The sequence below is a fragment of the Euprymna scolopes genome, chromosome 32, assembly GCF_053919585.1.
Source record: "Euprymna scolopes isolate OS-2025 chromosome 32, ASM5391958v1, whole genome shotgun sequence".
NCBI lineage: Eukaryota > Metazoa > Mollusca > Cephalopoda > Sepiida > Sepiolidae > Euprymna > Euprymna scolopes.
In genome coordinates this window covers 96,379,380-96,402,604 of record NC_136513.1, presented here as the reverse complement: position 1 = coordinate 96,402,604, position 23,225 = coordinate 96,379,380, and the positions used below count along the sequence as shown (strand labels likewise).

General features: G+C 32.2%; 1 protein-coding gene across 3 annotated transcripts in view; it reads right to left on the bottom strand.

The window, feature by feature from the left end:
• Positions 1-100: 100 nt before the first annotated feature.
• The window catches only part of LOC145256514 (epidermal growth factor receptor kinase substrate 8-like), a 258,101-nt gene continuing 234,976 nt past the window's right edge, over positions 101-23,225 (bottom strand). For all 3 annotated transcript variants that reach the window (XM_080115500.1, XM_080115501.1, XM_080115502.1), the window contains 6 exons: positions 20,037-20,205; positions 18,110-18,216; positions 13,480-13,554; positions 8,820-8,895; positions 4,662-4,757; positions 101-457 (listed from right to left, as the gene is read on the bottom strand). In XM_080115500.1, coding sequence (XP_079971626.1) covers positions 398-457; positions 4,662-4,757; positions 8,820-8,895; positions 13,480-13,554; positions 18,110-18,216; positions 20,037-20,205 — 583 coding nt within the window. In that variant the 3' untranslated portion in view covers positions 101-397. The remainder of the gene's footprint in view (positions 458-4,661; positions 4,758-8,819; positions 8,896-13,479; positions 13,555-18,109; positions 18,217-20,036; positions 20,206-23,225) is intronic.

The window sequence follows — 23,225 nt, the reverse complement described above, 5'->3', positions numbered from 1 at the left end:
AATCTACAACTATATATAAACATTTTATGGTGGGCGGCCGAATGTCAACAAAAGTGGAAAGGGGATTTTTTTTTTTTTAAATAAAAAAAAAATTAAAAAATAAAATAAAATCACGTTTATATAAAATTGAAAACATTTTAAAATTCTCCATTTCGCAACCATAATTTTAGAAGTTACGGAATTCTATAGAACATTTTTTTTTGTAACAAATACAAATCTGTCTTCTTTAGTTTCAAATGTTTTAAAAAAATAAAGTTAAAAAATTATGCATACATTGAAATAAAGCCAAAAAAAAAATACAGAAAAAAGGGGTTGTATGTGAAATGAATATGGAGGGCTCGGTATATAATTTTGGTTTACACTCAGAAGCAGGGATGGTCAATTTGGGATGACGGGGTTAGAAATAAGGGATGTCACCTCTTTGACCATTTCGGTTAGCAATGCCATTATCAGCACCCTACAAAAAAAGAAACAGAAATTAGCATTACAATTTTTACAAAGGAGTCATGAAAGCCACTCGAGGATAAGGGTTAATGAATTTAAGGTGGCAATGTAGTAATCGTTAATGGTGTAGATTGGGTAAAATTTGGATTATTTAAACGAAACGGCTCAACAAGAACTTGTTTAGCTTGGACTTGAAGGCTACCATATTGTAATCAACTGAGAAGCAGGCCAGTGAAACAGTGTTCCACAGGCTGGCAATTCTAAGAAAGAAGCTTTGTTCATGGAATCTGCATTTAGATTTAGGCACAGATAGAGAGTGGGGAAAATTGGTGATAGTGGTTGTAGCTAGTTGAGTGTTTTTTGTGAAAGTTTGACAATATGAAATTCATAAATTTGAGCTCAGACAAGCACTTGCCATGAAAGTAACGATAGAGCAGAGACAGTCTCGCAACATCTGTTGTGAGGAAGAGAAAAGGGCATCACCTACGAGGTTTCGAAGCCGGTTTTGAGCTCTATCAAGGCAAGATAGGGCGCACCAAGTAGCTCCTGCCCCGATGTGGCAAGAGAACTCCGTTTTAGGACATACTTGGCTCTTATACAGATAGCATATTGCATTGGCAGTCAGATATCTATTGGAGTGGTAGAATGATCCAACTATTTTTCCAGTGATCTTTGGACCATAATATCACAATTGTAATAGATACAAAGAAGAAAAAAATAAGGTATTTATTAAGAGTAAGAACCATTGTTATTGTCTGAATTTTGGGGGGCAATTTACATAAAACACTGGAAGGTTCAAAACGAAAAGATCATAATTTTTTTTATTTTTTTGCAAACCCTACCAAATTTTTTCAATGAATATTTTTTCCATTATTATGAAGACGATTCAATGAAAAAAAATATTCTTTTTGTTGCCACAATATAATTCAATGAAAAATTAATTGAAAAATAAAAAACAAGAAACTTACAATATTCGTTTTGTTGTTACAAAGAAAATACAGTAAATAATTATTGGATAATTTTTACGAAACTTTAAAAATATTAGAATTCAAATCAAGAAGAAAATAAAAAACACTCAGTGTAAGGTAAGTTTCATAAATATATATATATAACTGATAGAAAAAACAAATATTGATTTCTTTTTTATGATTTCTTTTTCTTTTATAAGCTAGTGATGGGACGATTCCAACATTTTTCCCGATTTCAATACAATTACCGATTCCATAGTAAATTCCCAATTCCAATTCTTTATGAATTTATATATAAAGTTATTTTTCCTGATTACCGTTAAATGTTCAGATATTTTCTAAAAGATAAAAACAAAATTAAATAAAAAAAAAGTAATTAAGAGAATTGTTTTTGGTATCAAAAAAAAGGCACAATTATTTTCTAATATCACCAACAATTCTGATTTTCTGATTCCCGATTCCAATTAATCATCACAATAATAAAATAAGTGTGAAATTAAAAAATATGATACTAACAAATATATCATAATCTATGAATTAAAAATATGATATTAAAAAGTATGAAATAAAAAAATATGATATAAAAAATATGAAAAAAAGTGTGAAATTTTTGAAAAATGTGAAATTTAAAAAGTGCGAAATTTAAAAAAGTGTGAAATTCAAAAAGTGCGAAATTTACCAAAACATGTGAACTTTAAAAACGTGTGAAATTTACACAAGTGTGAAATTTAAAAGTGTGAAATTAAAAAAGGGTGTAATTTAAAAGGGTGTAATTTAAAAGGGTGTAATTTAAAAGGGTGTAATTGAAAGTGTGAAATTTTAAAAAGTGTGACACCTAAAAAAGTGTGACACCTAAAAAAGTGTGAAATATAAAAAAGTGTGAAATATAAAAAGTGTGAAATATAAAAAGTGTGAAAGTTTAAAAAGTGTGAAATCTTAAAAAGTGTGAAAGTTTAAAAAACGTGTTAAATTTTTAAAAAGTTTGAAATTTAAACAAGTGTGAAATTAAAACAGTGTGAAATTAAATTAAAAAGTGTGAAATTAAAAAGTGTGGAATTTTAAAAAGTGTGGAATTAAAATAGTGTGGAATTTTAAAAAGTATGAAATTTTAAAAAGTATGAAATTTTAAAAAATATGACATTTAAAAAAGTATGAAATTTCAAAAAGTATGAAATTTCAAAAAGTATGAAAGTTTAAAAAGTATGAAATTTTAAAAAGTGTAAAATTTAAACAAGTGTAAAATTTAAACAAGTGTCAAATTAAAAGTGTGAAATTAAAAGTGTGAAATTAAAAGTGTGAAATTAAACACTTTGTGAATTAAAAACTGTGTGAAATTTAAACAAATGTGAAATTTAAACAAGTGTGAAATTTAAACAAGTGTGAAATTTAAACAAGTGTGAAATTTAAACAAGTGTGAAATTTAAACAAGTTGAAATTTAAAAAATGTGTAATTTAAAAAAGTGTGGAATATAAAAAAGTGTGGAATTTAAAAAAGTGTGGAATTTAAAAAAGTGTGGAATTTAAAAAAGTGTGGAATTTTAAAATGTGTGAAATTCAAACAAGTGTGAAATTTAAACAAGTGTGAAATTTAAACAGTGTGGAATTAAAAAGTGTGGAATTTAAAAAAGTGTAGAATTAAAATGTGAAATTTAAAAAATGTGAAATAAAAAAATGTGAAACTAAAAAAATGTGAAACTAAAAGAATGTGAAACTAAAAGAATGTGAAATTTTAAAAAGTGTTAAATTAAAAATAAGTGTGAAATTTTTAAAAAATTGAAATTAAAAAAAATTGAAATTAAAAAATTGAAATTAAAAGAAATGTGCAATTAAAAAAGTGTGGAATTCAAAGATATGATACTAAACATATAATACTAACAAATATATTATAATATATGAATAAAAAAATATGGTATATTAAAAAGTATGAAAAAAATATTAAAAAATATTAGATGAAAAAAATATTAGATGAAAAAAAATATGATGTAAAAAAATATGATGTAAAAGAATATGGTGTAAAAATATATGGTGTAAAAAAATATGGTGTAAAAAAATATGGTGTAAAATTATGGTGTAAAAAATATGGTGGTAAAAAATATGATGTAAAAAAATATGGTTTAAAAAAATATTATGTAAAATATATGGTGTAAAAAAATATGGTGTAAAAAATATGGTTTAAAAAAATATGGTGTAAAAAAATATGGTGTAAAAAATATATGGTGTAAAAAATATATGGTGTAAAAAAAATATGGTGTAAAAAATATATGGTGTAAAAAAAATATGGTGTAAAAAAAATATGGTGTAAAAAATATGGTTTAAAAAAATATGGTGTAAAAAAAATATGGTGTAAAAAAAATATGGTGTAAAAAATATGGTGTAAAAAATATATGGTGTAAAAAAAATGTGGTTTAAAAAAATATGGTGTAAAAAAAATATGGTGTAAAAAAAATATGGTGTAAAAAATATATGGTGTAAAAAATATATGGTGTAAAAAAAATATGGTTTAAAAAAATATGGTGTAAAAAAAATATGGTGTAAAAAAAATATGGTGTAAAAAATATATGGTGTAAAAAATATATGGTGTAAAAAAAATGTGGTGTAAAAAAAATGTGGTGTAAAAAATATGGTGTAGAAAAATATGGTGTAGAAAAATATGGTGTAAAAAAAATGTAAAAAAATATGATGTAAAAAAATATGATATAAAAAAATATGATGTAAAAAAATATGGTGTAAAAAATATGGTGTAAAAAATATGGTGTAAAAAATATGGTGCAAAAAATATGGTGTAAAAAATATGGTGTAAAAAATATGAAATGAAAATATACGAAATAAAAAAAATATGAAATAAAAAAATATAAAATAAAAAACTTTCTTAATATTTTTCTAATAAAAGATGGTAGAATAATAAACAGATTTTTCGACTTTATAGGATTTTCCAATTAAAAATGAGAAAACAGTGATATCACTTTCCTAGAAAAAAAAACTAATATTTTGAAACAAAAAGTAAAATATTCCTAAACTCTGAGAGATATGATTTGGTAATGTTCTCATCTGATTCCAAGCTGAAAAAACAAACACAGAGATGCAATATAGCGGTGATGGGACCAGGAATAGAGGTTGGTAGACAGTATGTCACTTATAAGGTTAGAAAGAGTAATAGCAAAATAGATACTATACTTTGATTCTAGCCAAAAAGTTGCGGTTTTATTTTTTAGAGTTGGTGGAGAAGAGTAAGACTCAAAAGTCACTCACTGGATTGTTGATTTTCTGTAAGATTGTAAATGGTGCGTGTCCGATTTCTCCTTTATTGTTCCTCAGCTTCCACCAGTTGCGTGAATCTTCCAATACCTGTGCAAAAAAAGGAAGAAATAAAAAATGGTCGTCCATAAAGAAACGTTTTTCAATGTTCAGTTTTGTTATATTTTGCCAATACAGCATTGTTTGATGGGGGGGGGGGGGTCTATGGTCATCCTTGTCACTGTACCTTTGATTAATAAGAGCAGAAATTCCATAAAGCAAGAGCAGGTAACTCAGCTTTTAACAAAGGAATAATGAATGGCTGACTGGCAAAATACGGAAACTGATTTTTTTATCTTTAATAAAAATTCTACTCAATAATTTTTCATCATTTTTTGGGGGGAGGACACATTTTTGATTGATACAAAAGTATATTAAAGAGTTTTTACTGGAATGCAAATTAAATTTCAGATGAATCTCCTAACTTGTGGCACAGTCTCCTTTCCCCCTGTCTTGCATGCATGCGTGTGGAGAGGGAGCACTATAACCAACTAAAAGAAATTTTGATGATGTGTTAGTGAGAAACAATAAAAATAATTTAAACAAAGGTGCTTTTACAGGTAAGGATACAGGGGAGAATCACAGCTCCAAATAAGTTAACAGGAAAATTCTTTGATATACTTACATATCAGGCAAAAATAGATATCTACACCAAAATTTAGGAAAAATTATTGAGTAAAATTTTAACTTGTATTATTCAAACTACTGTTTTCATCTTGAATGTTATTTTCGTGTTTTGTTTAATGTAAATTTTAACCTTCTTCAGATGAATCATGTCACATCTGGAATCTTTCTGAATCTGCATTTCGAATGGAACCTTTTATTTAATCCATGGGAATAGCAAGATTGGGTAGAAGTTGGTGTTGGGACGATTAATCGGAATCAGAGTCGGGAAATCAACAAATTTGGCGATATCAGAATCAATATCAGAATTAGAAAAATTGGTGCCTATTTTCCGATGCCAAAACGATTCTTTTAATTGTCATTTTTTATTTGATTTTGTTTAAAGCAAAATCTTCCATTACTGGTAATAATGATGAAATAATAATGATGAAATAATAATGATGAAATAATAAATATTTATTGATTTTTAAAATACCAGTAAAGCTAAAATCAAGAGATCATCCTCCACAAATGTATTTTGACGTTTAGGAAAATATCTGCATATTTAACGTGTTTTTACGACAATCGGGGGAAAATAACAACTCTATAATTAAATATTTACAGATTTATAAAGAATCAGAATCAGAAATTGTATTGAAATCAGGAAGTTAGCATAGAATGTGTAATTGTATTGGAATTGGGAAAAATATTGGAACCATTCTATCACTAGTCCAATCCAATCCAGCCTGGCTGCAGCCGAGATTGAACTCGCTACACAAGTTTGTAGTGTAATTCAAATCTTGTCGGTAGCTGAATACTTGATGCTTCGCCAGGGCGTTTAAGAGTATTTCTTATCGTAACGCCATCACTAGATGGGGTGCCTACTACAACTTAAGAGAGTCCCATTTACCCTCAAGAGAAGGATAGACTATGGCAGTTTCTCAACCTGGTATTTTACCTCACGGTACATACAGCGCCTCTCCTTCCCAAATGATCACGCATCTGGTACTAGCCAGGCTCAATGTTGCTTAACTTCGGTGATCTGGCGAGAACTGGCGTGTCAACGTTATTATGCCATATCACTAGCAGAAGTCCTAAGTAATTCGCAACTGTATTGTGAGTGCCGTCCGCATTGAACCTTCAACTTCCAAAAGAGTGTCAGTTTTACAAATGCATTTTAATTAAAGAAAAAAATCAGTTTTATCATTTTGTCAATCGACAATAAAAACGAATATCCCGTAAAACAAGCAGAAAAATACAGAAGCTGATTTTTACATTTAATTTTAAACATTTTTTTTTTTAAATTAACAGAAGTACCTGTCATTGACTGGGTTATAAAAGAGTCTTCCAAATTTTTTCCTCAGTTTTGGTCAAAATATTTTTACATAATATGTAAATATATCAAAGAGGTTTTACTTAGAATACAATTTTCACTTGAGCCCCATACTGTATATGCACGAAAAATCAGAAAAATCGGAACAATAGCTCAGACAGTAACGATCAAGGCTAAAGAGGACTAAGGCTGGAGCATTTATTTTTTAAACTTTTGAAATCATTGCTATACATATTGAATACAATATAATAATCAATACAGAATTTTCTCTATAATAATACAAAATCTTCATGAATTAAAATATCATATTTAAACGTATTTTATGACCGGGTGACACCAGGTTCCCTGCTAGTATAGTTATAAATGCATAAGTCCCTGTCATATGAAAGGAAATTGATTTATCTACAAGTTTCACAACGTGTATTTTTTCTTCATAAGTTATCAGTGAAATACAAAAGTAATGAACATATCCTATTTTTACATTTATATATATATATATATATATATATATATATATATATATATATATATATATATATACTAGCAAAAGTATCCGTTGTTGACTGGGTTCAAAAACAGCCTACAGAAATTGGACTCTGATTTATGAAAATATGATAGGTTATGAAAAGGAAGGGTTGTAAAGAGATAGTTTCGAATTTGAGGGTATCAAAACCAAAGCAAAATATGATGAAAGTAAAAATAAAATAGATAAACCTCATAATTTATTATACCATACCTGTTCACACTGAAACACTTATCACAATATTCTGTGGATCTATATTAAAAAAACTTCTTAAACTTTGTGACATATTTCCATTCTATGGAGGTTCGCGAACGAACACCCCATAATTTTATTATATCATATTTCTTCAAACTGAAACATAATTATCAAAGTATACTTACGCAGATAGATATGAAAAGTTTTTATTAAAGTTTGTGCCTATTTCCATTCTATGGAGGCCAGGCGCGTACGCAGACCCCACAATTTTACTATACCATCCCTATTTAAGTTAAAACATACATATCAAAGTATTATTATGTACATCTATATCAAAAATACTTGTAAACGTTTTTTTTTTAAATTTAAAATTTTTTATCTCCATACTTTGTGGACCAGGCGTGAACGCAGATCCCACAATTTTAATGAACCACCATTCTGCCAGATCAAACATACCCATTCCTGTGTCTTGATACGTCTTCTATCATTATATGTAATCAGTTTTTTAAAATAGTCAACCATATAGGAGCCTATTTGTGACCACACACACACACACAGACATTCAGCTTTATATTATAGATATATGAACCTGATAAAGATATAATCTTTAATAAAGCAAACCTATCAAGATAGTAAAAGCTCTACACAATTAAGAGGAGCAATTCATAAATTGAATTAAAAGATATGGGTAAAAGTTACATAAAAATTGTATTGTATCATCAGATCAATCAAGACGAAAATGGGAAAAAAGGGGCAAACCTTTTTAGGCCATGACATTTCAAAGCTATCAAAAACAAGACTCAATCTTAAAGAGTTGTGTCAGAAACACCAACCTCAGTTTTCCACTTGAGTTTTTGCTAAGAATAAATGTAATCCATTCAAATATGTACAATTCTTCAGTTCATGTACAACAAACATGTAGAATGCGTTAAACGTGAATGTTTTCATTTTATTTTTTTTACATACTGTTTATTTGTATAAGACAACTAAATTATTGTGTGGGGGCTCCATGAACTAGTGGAATGTTTCCAAGGGGTTCTGCTTCAGCAAAAAGGTTGAAAAGCACTGATGTAGAGAGTATTTGGGACGATATATGCAGAGACTATGTAGAGAACTGAGCAGCAAGATGTTTGTATTACATTTAAAAGCAGGAAACAAAGAGGAAATTTCAAAGTTTAACAGTTCAAGGGAAGAAACTATTAGAGTCGAAAGCGTTCCGAGAATCAATAGTGTCACAAACACTCAGAAAGCAACTAATATTTACAAAATGTATTGGACGTTTGTGAGTTTTTTTGTTTTTTTATGCTTGCAAATATGTGCACTCCTTTATTGGGGCCACGAATGTGAGGGACAACACAGCCAGAACAGAAGAGAGGGCACGGAAGAGGAAGACCACAGAAATAATATTGGGGTTTGTGATAATTTGGATGAATAAAAGTAAAAAAAAAAAAATACTTACTTCTAAAATTTCTCCTTTTGTAACCGTCAATTCTTTCGGGTTCTTTTTAATTCTTGAATTGGAGCATTTGCAAAATCTGAAAGGGAATCAAAATTTTTTTTTTTTAATTACAAAATACCTTGTGCATTTCTCATTAAATTAATTGTATTTTCAATTCCATAAAGAATAAATACAATATAATACAATATAATACAATGGTACTCATGTTGAATAATGGTACCGGGCAAGTACCAGAAAAATAACAGTTTTATTTCTAGACTTGCAATGTCAATCGTGGCAGAACAAAGAATTTGAAGTTATATATAAATAAATACTTTTGTGGGTCAGGACAGATGAAAGAAATGTTGACCAGATGCATGTGTATGCATTTTTTGTTGTTGTCAACAGCCACCACCTCTTTCTCTCCATCACATGTCATAAGCTATGAATTGATTGTCAAAATAAACGGCTTTGTTTAATAAAATGAAACTTATTTATTGAAAACACAATTTTCAATGAGTGTATGTATCACTAACGTACAAAGAAAAACTGACAGATAAGCAAAACCATTCTAAGCAAAACCATTCTAAGCAAGATCATGGAGGACAGCTTTAGAGAAAATAAAGGAGAATGCTACTTCAGAATCTCACACGATTGGTATGATTCGATGGAAAAGCTTCCAAAGCCAAGCAAAACGCTGATTGCAAATTACAAGTTGCTTTTTTTTTTAAACTCATGTTCACCCCTTACAAAGCATATCACCACTTGGACGTAAGGGGCTACTATTTGGGGCCATGTCTAGGAAAGATTAACAAGATGTTGGTTTATGTTACATTTAAACTTCTGCATATCAATACAGCTAGGGAAGCAGGTAGCAGGAAGGTAATTCCAAAGTCCAGCTGTTCGACAGAAGAAACTATTAGAATAGAAAGCTTTCTGGCATTTAGGGACAACAACAATGAAGGGGTGAGATCTTATTGCTAAGCGGGTTTGTTGGGGATATGTACGTCGAGTGGGTACAAGTGCAACGAGTTCATCAGAACACATTCCATTAAAATATTTGTAAAACAGGCACAGTGATGCAACATTGCAGTGATGAGACAGGGGCTGGAGCTTAGTTGATAAAGTGGGACCGATTAGATTGGCAACTCTTTTTTGGACTTTATCTAAGAGGGAGAGGCTAATGGCAGATGCACCAGCCCAGATGTGGCAACAATACTCCATGCATGGGCGAATGGTGGCCTTGTAGAGGTACAGGATACTCTCAGGTGTGAGTAGCCTTCTAGCTCGATAAAGGGAACCCACCTTCTTTGCTAGAGACAAAGAGAAGCAAAGCAACTGAGAAATTTTATGTAAGTCGATTTCTATCACTCTGTACCTGGCAAGAAAAGATTTGTAATTCCTTTAATTCAGTTGACTTTTACAATTCTTGACGGTATCTGTTTCGTAGCGCAAAATCAATCACTTAATTATTATATCAATCAGTGAATTAAAGGAATAAATTATAAGATGGTCAACATGAATTTTGGAATATGGTTTTTTTGTCATTTATTCTCTATATTGCTCTGTAATTAAATTGAGTTTCTTAAATAATGATTGGTATATATTATAAAAAAATATATATATACATATATATATATACATATATATATATATATATATATATATATTAAAAGATCTGTGAATGCAGGAAGATTCAAAATATGGTTCTTAGTAGAGTAGTGAACTTATTATGAATTATAAAATATGTATTTAAGCCAACAAGGTAGGTATCATGGGCACATTATATACTTTTGTGTAAACTTTGCCACTTAGTATATATGCCACGTATTCAATGTGCAATCAACAACTGGAGAGGCACCTGAGGATGAAGTGATATCTATGCTAAACACAAATAACTTGAACATAGAAACTGACAGATAAGCAAGTATATGTTGTGGGGCCGCGGCATCTGGGGACAATCGACCCAACAACTAACAAGGTAGACACGGGCAAAAAGTAACCAGCAAAAAGGCAAAGAAGAATGACAGACACAGGTTGTTTTGTTAAAGATGAGGATTCGCCTTTTATTTGCAAAGGGAGCAAAAAATCGTATCATCTGGATGCTGGTCACCTGGAAGGTCACACGTCACTGGAGGCTAAGGTCTGGAGGTCTGGAACAGGTACTTTAGACGTAGCGTGGTTCAGGGTTGCTCGCTGGGTCTGGAACGATTGGTTGGATGTCAAGACAATCCAGAACGGACGGTGGACACTGAGAACAGGGGATCAGTGTTAAGGAACGGACAACACTGAGAACGGAGAGGTCAGTGTTAAGGAATGGACGACACTGAGAACGGAGGATCAGTGAAGTTGCCCGAAAGCTGCAAGAGGAGTTGGAAGGCTGCAGAAGTGATCTGGAGGCACCAAGGGCTGGAAAGGCTGCTTGAATGAGCAGGAAGCCGCTGAAGCGAGCTGAAAGTGCTGGAGACTGGGAGTGAAGTTCACTGCTAGTAGGTCTCAGGAGGCAAGCAGTAGTGAATCGCATTAGTAGAAAAGCTTATTAGTAGCCCTGATAAGAGCTGTTTGAACTGCTGCTGAGATGGCTGGTGTCACTGGAAAACCTTTGGCAGGTGGGTTCAATCGATGTGACTGGTAGCGTCAGTCGTCGCTTCGGGAGCCTCCTCCTACTCCCCTAGCTGGGGCTGGCACCTGGCCAAAACTTCCTTGATAGGCCGCCAAAGTGCTTTATTTATGAGAAGGTATCATTACAAGACACGCCGGTCCCAGAAAGAAAACAAAGGAATAGAATTCTCCACTGAAACCAAAATAATTCCACGTTTAAATTGATTGTCTCTACTATCTATTTTCATGGAGAAAAAGTTGAAATTAAGTTTACTTCACTTCAGTTTGACTTGAGAAAACGATTATTTGCCGCCAGGCGGTGTATATAAGATTGTTCACAAATGAAAAAATGGCCAGCATGGTAAAACATAAACAACGATGTGAGCACACCGTGACAAGGTCCTCTCCCTGGATAATTGATTGTTATCAATTAATAATAGATTTGTGTCTCGGCAGGGTTGGTTAAGAATGACCGGTAAGTGCAAGTGGTTCGGCACAATCGTTCATCAGTCTGCAAGTGGTGTGGTTGAAAGTGAGGTGTGAGTGCAAGTCGGTCTGCACGTTCTTAGTCTGCAAGTGCGTCTGCAGAGTCTAAGCGAAGTATGGTTGAAGTCAGTTGCACGAGGGATTGCAAGCAAGTCTGCAGTGCCAAGTGCAAGCGAATCTGTACCAAATATGTACCAAGTATGCAAATTTAGGTGTTGTCTTGTGTTCGAGATGACAGCATAAAAAAGCAGATTTTTTGTTTGAAAAGCATTATTTTTTTTTTTTGTTTTTGGACATTGCCTCATTCACGTGTAAGTTTATCAGCTGGGAGAAAAAAGGGAACAAACTGTTGCTGCTATAAACGAACATTTCATCATGGCAGAAAGTAAAACAAAATAATCCGACTCGAGTGTGTGTTGCTTTCTCAGCTCTAAAGAATTTACATGACTGAAATAGGAATTCCCTAGAAATATTTTTGGGTCATTAAAAACTATAGACAATCTATAATATAAATCTCACCTGTCTGTTTAAATGTATGTATGTATGTATGTATGTATGTATGTATGCCTAAAACCTTCGACAGAGGCGACAGATTTTTACGAGATCAGTATTGTTTTGAAGCTCAACCCTTTGGACGACAAATATAAAAAAATTGGCTAAAAACATTAATTCCTTTACCCTCAACTTGGCAATTTTCTACATGGAGGGGTCGATTTTTTTGCCAATATTTTCGAAAGTCATCCCTTCTTTTCGGTTGACTAGCCTTAATTTAAATCTTCACCACTTCTGGTTTAGCAATGGATGCAACGGCAAAGAGGTCACTTTTTTTTCACATTCTTTTCCTTCTTCGTGGTACGGGTTCGAGCCTGCCTGCCTACTACCACATTTTTTTTTTTTGCTCAACATACACTTCCAAACATCCAGGCAATGCCGGGCACCCAGGCTAGTCTTTCATATAAATAGATAAGATTTGTTTGTTTTGTTTTCAGACATATCAACCCTTTTCAGGTTATTTAATGCCGAATCCAATGATTTTGGAAAAAGTTTTCATGCTTCAAATTCTTTATATCTTCAAATATTTATTCATGGTGCTTGGTTTGGTTGTTTTGTAAAAGAAACGTTTTTCTTTTTGACTTTAAAAAACATGATCATGTTTTGAAAAGGAAAAAGGAAATAAATACCAACAACATGTTTGGTGCATTTCAGGTCAGGGAGCCAGTATCTTCAAACTGCCTGATTTGGAAGCACCAGATGGTCAATGTTAAAATCATTGTTTTCCATCTTGAGTGAATATACAGTAAAATCACATCGGCATGCCGGTTCTCATTAGATCACCACAGTTAAGCAACGTTGAGCCTGGTTAATAACAGATGGGTGACCATTTGGGAATACTAGGTGTTGCTGTAGAAGGATGTTGACACCTCCTTGCAAGAACTTTAAAACCTTAACGTCATCATCTTCCCTAATAGGGAGATACAAGCGACTGAGGACTGCTTGTGAATTTAATATCTCCAAAAAATTTCCTCCTCTGGAGGAAGGCAGTTCAAGAAGCCTACCAAGAACAATAGTACTCGTTATAAAAAGACCAACTTACTTTTTAACAGGTGCTACCGGATCATCAAAGAAATTATCATGGTGTTCTTCCTGTGGCATAACAATCGGTTTTCTCCTACAAATTAATAGAAAGAAAATCCAAAATTAAATATGATAAATTTGTTGCATGTAGATTCCTTAGATGCAGTTGAGCAACATCTGAGAAATTGCAGCAATTTGCTTTATACTATATATATTTTTGTGTTGAGTATTTTTATGAGTCGATGAATTTTCAAACTTGAGGGAAAATAAATGGAATTATTAAGGAAAAGGAAAATGATTTATGCAGGAAATTATTAAAATTATTCTAATATAATTCTATTCTTTTAGACCAAAAAGAAAACAAAAGAAAAACAGATATTGAACACATTCAACCCCCTCTCACACACACAGATAGTCATTATCTCCTATATAAAGATTATATATATATATATATATATATATATATATATATATATATATATAAAGCTGTAGTGTTATATATATATATAAAACTGTAGTGTTGTCTTCTTTAAGACATTATCATTACACCAACTATATATATATATATATATATATATTAAATATATATATATATATATTAAATGAAGTAGTCATATTTATATATATATATATATATATATATATATATATATAAATATGACTACTTCATTTAATCACATAAATTAATATACAAAAGTATAATTTTATGCATAAACTTTAAGTATTTACTTCAACAGTGCTCAATAAATAGGTAGAGCTAGGTAGTAAGTTATAAAAATATATATGGCAATTAAGCTACACAGAATATTCTGCGTTTCATCCACGCTAGGATTCCATAAGCCTGACGAATCCTTGCCATATATATATTTTATAACTTACTATATATATATATATATATATATATATATATGTGTGTGTGTGTGAAAAGTCTACCAAACTCTTCACTGAATTTTTGGTCTACAGAGTTGAAATTTGATATATAGGGTATTTAGATGTGCAAAACACTTTTGATTTGGTTTTTGATAAGTGTTGAGAGCTCGAAATTGAAAAAGAAATATTGACCTTGGCGTAAGTTGACTATACTCATTTTTAAGGCGACACTTTTATCGTTCCACCCTGTATATATATATAAATATATGTAACATAGTTCGTCTCGGTCATTAAATAATCAAACCATGACAAGTATGGATATTAATGACACACGGACCAAGTTAATGCACATCAGCATTTTAAGGCGTGGTGTGAGTGGGACATCACAGAATGAAATACAAGTATATATCTATAAAAGTGAAATCGTCTGTCTGTGTACATTTCCCTACCAAACTACTCTGTCAATTTTCAATCTACAGACTCGAGAGTTCAGAAAAAGTGGTATTGAGATTTGGGTAAATCATTTAAATCAGTTTTAGGCCAGAAATTTGTCAAGGGTTCAAAGTTCAACGATTTGACCTTTGAAATCTCTGCCAAACTCCTTCGTCAACTTTGGGTCTAAACATTTGAAATTTTAGATGTAGATTACCTGGACATGAGTTAAACTTTTTAACTTGATTTGAGCTCAAAACGAAAATGTTAAGGGATCAAAATTGGGGTCAAAGTTTTAAAACATTTAACCTCTGCAGTCTCTACCAAATTACTTAGTCAATTTTTGGTCTAAACATTTGAAATTTTACATAAAGTGTATTCACACATAGGGCAAGCTTTTTAATCGGTTTTTGGCTGAAAATTTTTCTGCCATTGGGTCAAAGTTCAAAAGATTTGCGATTTGTGGTCTCTAGCAAACTATTCAGTCAATTTTGGGTCTAAACATTTGAAATTTTACATAAAGGGTATTCAGACATGCAGCAGGCTTTTTAATCAGTTTTGGGTGAAAATTTGGCTGCCAAGAGGTCAAAGTTGAAAAAGTTGACTTTTACAGACTCTACCAAACTCCTCCGCCAATTTTGGGTCTAAACACTTGAAATTTTAGATGCAGGTTACCTGGACATGTGTTAAACTATGCACATAAAGTTATGAACAGTACATAAGGCCCGAGCAAAGCTGGGCTGAACTGTAGGTATTAAAATCAAAAGGAAAAGGGAGAAAAAAAGGAAAAGACGGTGATTTGAAAGTTACATTTAACACATTCGCTGTCAGCTATCGCTCTGTTAAATTCATTGTCATTGTCAAGCTATTTTTTCGCAATTTCCAAAAAATAAAGCCAGCAATTAATGCATATAAATACAATATGATGGTTGGTTGGTTGTTTTTGTTTTACAGCATATCAACTCTTTCTGGGTTACTTAATCTGTTAATTATTATTTAATGCCGAATCCAAAGATTTTGAAGAAAAATTTTTTAATATACTTGTTGTTTTCAAGTCAGTTTCTATTTAACCCATAGTGGGGACCCTAACAAGTACTACCATTCCAGGTCGGAGTGGACCTGGGAGCAATGGTAATTAAAGGGTGGCTCCACACTCCCCAAAGCCCTCAAGCTGAGGCCTCACCACTGGATATAGTTTAAGGTCATATCCAGGACCAACGGTGATTTGAACGTCACATTTAACACATTTGCTGTCAGCTCTGTTAAATTTATTGTCATTGTCAAGAAAAAAAATAAAGCCAGCAAATGATGCATACAAATACAATATGGGATATATATTTTAAATTTGTATTTATTTTTAAAGGAATTGTTAGTTTTTACCAGTTTTTATTTTGTTTGTAAAAAATCTTTTTTATAGGAATTTGCCATTTTTTGCGAGAATTGCAGGGGGTCACTTTTTTATAAAGAAATTGTCACAGGTCACTTTTTTATAAAGAAATTGTCATTTTTTTTATCAGTTTGTGTATTTTTTGTAATAAAAATAACTCAAATCAGCTTTTATTTTTAGTGAATCATTAAACTTATAACTTATATACATATTCGTTAGAAAAAAAAATAATACATAGCAGAGGCCAAATACAAGATAACTCGTAAACATAATAATCAATGTATTATTTGTAGATACCAGTTCAAGTTGGGCAGTTATCACACTAACAAAAAGAATTTCGTTACAAGTTTACTCGTAGCAAGCAAGGCTAAGCAAATGCCAGAATATAAGAATACTCGTAGTTGGCAGCGAATATGTTAAGTACACGATTCTCCTCCTTTGAAAGTGAGCCAGCTGGCCAAGCTGGGAGACCTAGAGAGAGAGCAAACTTGTTGTGTCATAAAATATGTGTCGGCAACTGGTGTGGCAAACAAAGAAAATAAACAACTTTTTATTCAGCTAAAAATTTTGCACCAAAGTTGTATTTGTTTAAGCATAATCTTCAGACAACAATTATAGGTAACCCTAGCCACTACCGTTTGCAAATGCATCAGATTTGAATTTGGCCGTGTGTACCAAGAAATCATTTTGCCAAAAGTGTGCATTTGACCAAATGTAATAACAACAAAATTATCAAATATACCAAAATGTCATTTGAATAAAAATTATTGACTTGACACAGGCACCTGCTCTGAAAAAAGCCACAACCTGATTAATTTAAAAAAAAAAAAAAAAAAAAAAAAAAAAATTAAAAGTATGACATTTGAAAGATCACAGGAATAATCAAAGCCAGGCCAATCCAGTGAAATGACAATGGCCAAATAAAATGTCCTTGCGGTCTGGCTACAGTGACAATGCTGTGTTAGATATTGGCAGGCAAGCCCAAGAAGAAAAATATTCAATGTGTTGCACACATGCAAATGGATTCAAATGTTAACAATTTGAGACTTTCCACCATTGTCTAACGGAATGCATAATTTAACCCAGAAGAGCAGATATCGATCAAAAGTTGAGACAATAAACAAAGAGAATATTAAAAATTCTAATGAGACAGAATGTGTTTATAAATAAAATCATCACAGAGAAAAAGTTAGAGAGAGAGAGTTGTGGCATGTGTCACCCATCTCTTCAACACCAGACAACTGTCTAACCATGCACCCCATCGCCTTCCAGTAAATGTTAAAATAGAGAATAACAAATTATCACAGAAAAGCTGATTGTCGAAGTGAAATAAAAACAATAATATATTTTTGTAAATCAGCCGTGTTGTGATTTACTTCACTGTCAGTGTGTGTATATATTTTGTACCAGCAACAAAAGAACATGTAAACATTATATAGACTGGACAAAGGTATTTTAAAGAACCAGTAACAACGATTATATAACAGCCGTCCCAAGGGAGCATTTCAGATGATCACAAATGGTTATATAATAACAACCGAAAAGGATATCATTATTGGTTGAAGATTTTGGGCCAAGATAAATCAACCAGGTGGATTCTCATGCATTCATCTTCCTCCTAACCACCAACCATCAATCATGACAATAAAATATATTGACATATTTTCATATGTATATGTTGTATTCTTTGAAACACAGCAGAAATACAACACAATCAGGAAACACTCATAAAGCAAGATTCCCTGGATTTCAATTTCTTCTTAAGACTCTTTAAGTTCAAGCCTTAAATTTTAGCAATTTTCCAGAATCAAAATGATGTAATAGATTTTGATCAAAAATTGGAATAAGAATTCTAGACATAAGGGACATAGAAGTGGTTCAAAGCTGTTCTGTTTGGGAAATTAATTTTACCCACCCTGGAATGTAATTCTAGGTATAATAGAAATAAATTTATACTTACATTGGTGGTGGTTCTTCTCTCCGTGGCAATTCCTCTCTCCGTGGCAATTCCTCTCTCCGTGGCAATTCCTCTCTCCGTGGCAGTTCTTCTCGTCGTTGTGGTTCATGCTAAGAGTACAATGAATGGAAGAAGTTTTTCATTATTTGTTAACAAAAAATACTTATATAAATCTCCTATAGCCATAATAAGGCACAATGATGGGCCAAGCATTATACAATGCCATAACAACACTGAACAAATTACCATAATCAACAATGAATGCGTCAGAATTTACTATAGGAAAGGGTAGTGGTGGTAAAACCGATGTAAATTATTTTTTCTTTTTTTAATAATTATTTCTTTCATTATTGTGTTTTTCGCTATTATTATTTCTTTTATTATATTATTTTTATTAATTTTCTATAATAATACTTATTATGATTTCAATATATAGATAACTTGTTTTTTTTCTAATGGTTTGGGCTTGAGAAGGGATTGTTCATTACTAGATTTTGTGTCTTAAGTTGATTGTAATAAAAAAAATAGCCTTATTCTATAATTGCTATCACATGTGTGTATGTATGTGTATATATATATATATATATATATATATATATATATATATGTTGAGTTTTTTTTTCATTTAGGCATTGATATTAAAAGCCTACCTTTTCTATATAAAAATTATTAAAATAAATTTTTTTAATATACGCAGTCATGGATATGCGAGCGACTACATGAAAATTAACTAACTTGCATATTCCATTGAAAAACGAACGTTAATCACTTATTTTTTATGGTTACTTATTAGATGATTGGTTTCATTTACCAATTACACTGAATTTTATTGATGCATAGTTTCTACATTCTGCATAATTGCACAGGATTTAAGATAAAAACATTATAGCACAAATATATATATATATATAGCATACATACACACACAAAAAAAAGTGACCTTGTCTGAATGTAAAACGTCTCTACCAAACTCCTCTCTGAATATTTGGTCAACAGACTTGAAATTTGATATGTAAGGTATTTAGTTCCCAGGAACACTTCTTATTAGGGTTTTAGCCTGTAAAAATAGCTGCTAAGGGGTAAAAAAAACCCCAGTAAATCTTGGCAGGAGTAAATCAACTTCTGAGCATGCGTACATATGCATTTTTAGCTTTTTTATTCGTCTGGCAATAGCCCAGATGGTAATGACAAAGACTGAAGTACTAAATAACAATTATGGCTGGAGCGCTGAATGTTTCGGTTTCAATTCCAACTGATGGCACCAAAGCCATTTTTTTCTTCACCTTTTGAAATCATTATGTTTATTAGGTACAATATAATAATCTATAAAAAAATTTACTCTATAAATACAAAATCAGCACGAATTAAAATATCATATTTAAGCATATTTTATGACTGGCAATGCCAGGTGGCATGCTAGTATATGTGTGTGTGTTTGTGTACATATATCTATATATACATAAAAATGACCTTGTCTGTCTGTGTGATAAACGATCTACCAAACTACTGAAACTAGATATATAGGAGATTTATACTTGCAGAATGGATTCAACTTGGTTTTTAGCTGGAAAAAAATAGCCACTAAGGGGTCAACATTGAAAAAAAAATGGAACTTGGCAGGCATAAAGCAACTTAATGTGTTATTTCTACGCATGCGCAAATATACATTTAGTTTTTTTAGTTTTTATATTGTATGAACTTAAATCAGACGGTAACAAATAAGGCTGGAAGAAAGTCACACGTTACATTGGCCAAAATATCGTGAGAACAATGCCTTAGATGAGAAAAATAGTCAGAATTATTTGAAAACTAAAAATTATCAATCTTCATCTTAAAACTTCCGAAACAAGAGTTTATGTTTTTTATTTAATCTTTCATTTTATTTTACTTACAAAGTATTGTAACACTTACAAAGTATTGTGATACTTACAAAGTATTGTGGCTCTTCATATCTTATCGGTGCTGGCATTGGGTGATTAACGAATGGACCATTGCCGATATGAGGTGGAGCACCAGAAATGTCATCAAGGTTAGGAGCTGGATGCCATCCATTATAAAACCGTGGGGTGTACGGTTGGACATGATGCGGCCAATTGTCACTGAAAACAGAAAAAAAAAATTAGTTGGATTTTTTTTAAAAAGCTTGTATTACATTAATACCATATTACAATTTAAAAAAGACTTGTGGTACATTAATACCAATTCAAAGATTGTAAATGACCAAGTTCTCTCTGATTCTATCTCCTCTGGACTTGATCACATGGTGCAGTGGGGAAAGAGGTGGCTGGTTAATTTTAATGCTTCTATCTGTTTTGGTTGACTAGCCTTAATTTAAATCTTCGCCACTTCTAGTTTAGCAATGGACGCAACGGCAAAGATGTCATTTTTTTTTTTCACGTTCTTTTCGTCCTTCACAGTACGGGTTCAAGCCTGCCTGCCTACTACCACTTTTTTTTTTTTTTTGCTCAACATACACTTCCAAACACCTGGGCAATGCCGGGCACCCAGGCTAGTCTTTCATATAAATAGATAAGATTTGTTTGTTTTGTTTTCAGACATATCAACCCTTTTCAGGTTATTTAATGCTGAATCCAATAATTTTGGAAAAAGTTTTCATGCTTCACAAATTCTTTATATCTTCAAATATTTATTCACAGTGTTTGGTTTGGTTGTTTTGTAAAAGAAACGTTTTTCTTTTTGACTTTGAAAAACATGATCATGTTTTGCAAAGGAAAAAGGAAATAAATACCAATAACGCTCTTATCCCCGTCTGGAATCAGTGAAAATGAATGGTTCTTGTCTTGGGGAGGCTCCTTTTTTTTTTTTTTTACACAGTGGTCACCACTTATCAAGGCCCGGAAGCCACTCAGGGATAAGGGTTATTGCAAATACTTTTTTTTTTTTTTGACAAGCTTCTAAGTCTAACCATTACTCCTGATCTGAAATGGAACATGTGCATCAAATCTGTTGGCAAGGTCGCTGAAAAATGGTGGGATTGTTTTACCACTCCAGTAGATATCTAACTGCTGATGCAATTTTCTACTTGTATAAGAACCAAATATGTCCAAGGATGGCTGGGTAAAAAGCCTCTTATCCTGCTATGACAGAGTTCAAAATAGACTTTGTAGCCTAGTGGGGGATGCCCTTCTCTTTTCCCTGCAACCTTTTTCCTACAGAAGAGACATTTCTAGCCTGTCTTTGCTTTATCATTTTCATGGCAAGTGCTCGTCTGAGCTCCCTTTTTCCGGATTTTCATGGAAAACACTCCTCTAGCTGAAACCACTATCAATAATATCCTCCACTCTTTATCTGTGCCTAAACCTAAACGTAGATTCCATGAACAAATCTTTTTTCTTAAAACTGCATGTCTTTTCCTGCTTTCCAACTGACTACAATATGGCCGTCTTCAAGTCCAACATGAACAAGTTGTTTATGAGCCTCTTTGAATATTTGAAATGTGATATATACACTCATGAGCAAAAAAAAAATGGGCCAAGAGTGAAAGGAAGTAATCGATTTTTCAAAATTCTTTTCCATGAATTTTTGGTTATTTTAACTGAAAATTTATATTTTGCAGATCATTATTATCATAGCATATAATAATAAATGAAAAAATTAATCCTAAAAATGGTAAGACCGCATCTTGGCGAGGATATAAAAAACCGAATTGCAGGATTAAGGCAGTCGAAAATGATTTACAAGCAGATTTTTGATATTTTAAGAAAAGAAAATGTGAAAACATCTCTTTCTGTAGTGAAGCGAATTGGTCAAAGGTTTGAAGTCAAACGCTTGGTAAAAGGGAAATCTGGATCTGGTCGTCCTAGAGCATCCACTTTGAAGGACGACCACAGTCTTAAATTAACTGTTTTGAAGGATCGAAAGAAAACTTATGTTCTATCGATTTTTATATGTTATAAAGATGAGATTTCAAAAATAAAAAAAATATATCCATATGACTTGGGTGCATTAGCTTGAATCGAAACCGAAATAAAAACTTATGAAAAAAAAAAAAAAAATATATATATATATATATATATATATAACTTCATCAACGCTCTTATCCCCAGCTGGCATCAATTGTGATGGATGGCTCTCGTCTGGGTGAGGCCCCGTGTTTTGACAAGCTTCTGGGTTTGACCTTTACTCCTGATCTGAAATGGAACATGTACATCAAGTCTGTTGCCAAGGTCGCTGGAAAGATGGTGGGATCCTTCTACCGCTCCAGAAGATATCTCACTACTGATGCAATTCTCTATCTATATAAAAGCCAAGTACGTCCAAGGATGGAATACTGTTGCCATATGTGGGCAGGAGCTGCCAAAAACAGCCTATCATGCCTTGACAGAGTACAAAATAGACTTCGTGGCTTAGTGGGGGATGCCCTTTTCTCTACCCTGCAACCTCTCTCCCACAGAAGAGACGTTGCGAGCCTATCCTTGTTTTATCGTTATTTTCATGGCAGGTGCTCGTCTGAACTCCAATCACTGGTCCCCCCTCGCCAATCTTTCACGAAAAACACCCGTCTAGCTGAATCTACTGTGAAAAATTTCCCCCACTCTATATCTGTGCCTAAATCAAAACGTGGATTCCATGAACAAAGCTTCTTTCTTAGAACTGCACGCCTGTGGAACTCTGTTCCGTCTGCCTGCTTCCCTCCGGACTACAACTTGGATGTCTTCAAGTCCAACGTTAACAAATTCCTAATGAACCGCACCCCCCCCTAATTAAACACTTCATCAAATCTCCACACTAAGGTAATGTACTTGCAATAACCCTTATCCCTGAGTGGCTTCCGGGCCTTGATAAGTGGTGATCACTGTGTAAAAAAAAAAAAAAAAAAAAACTTAAGTTCCTTCAGCCATAATCGAAACCGAAACCAAGACTTGTGAAGAATTCTTGATAAAATTATTTATAAAAAAAATAGATTATTTAAGTGCCATCAGCTATAGTCGAAACTGAAACCAAGACTTGTGAAGAATTCTTGGTAAAATTATTTATGACAAGAAATGGAAGAACATAACAATTAAACGATGCGGATGTAAGCGTGACACACAAAAGAACACACACGCTATCGTATTAATATATAGATAATAATAATAATAATAATAATAATAATAAT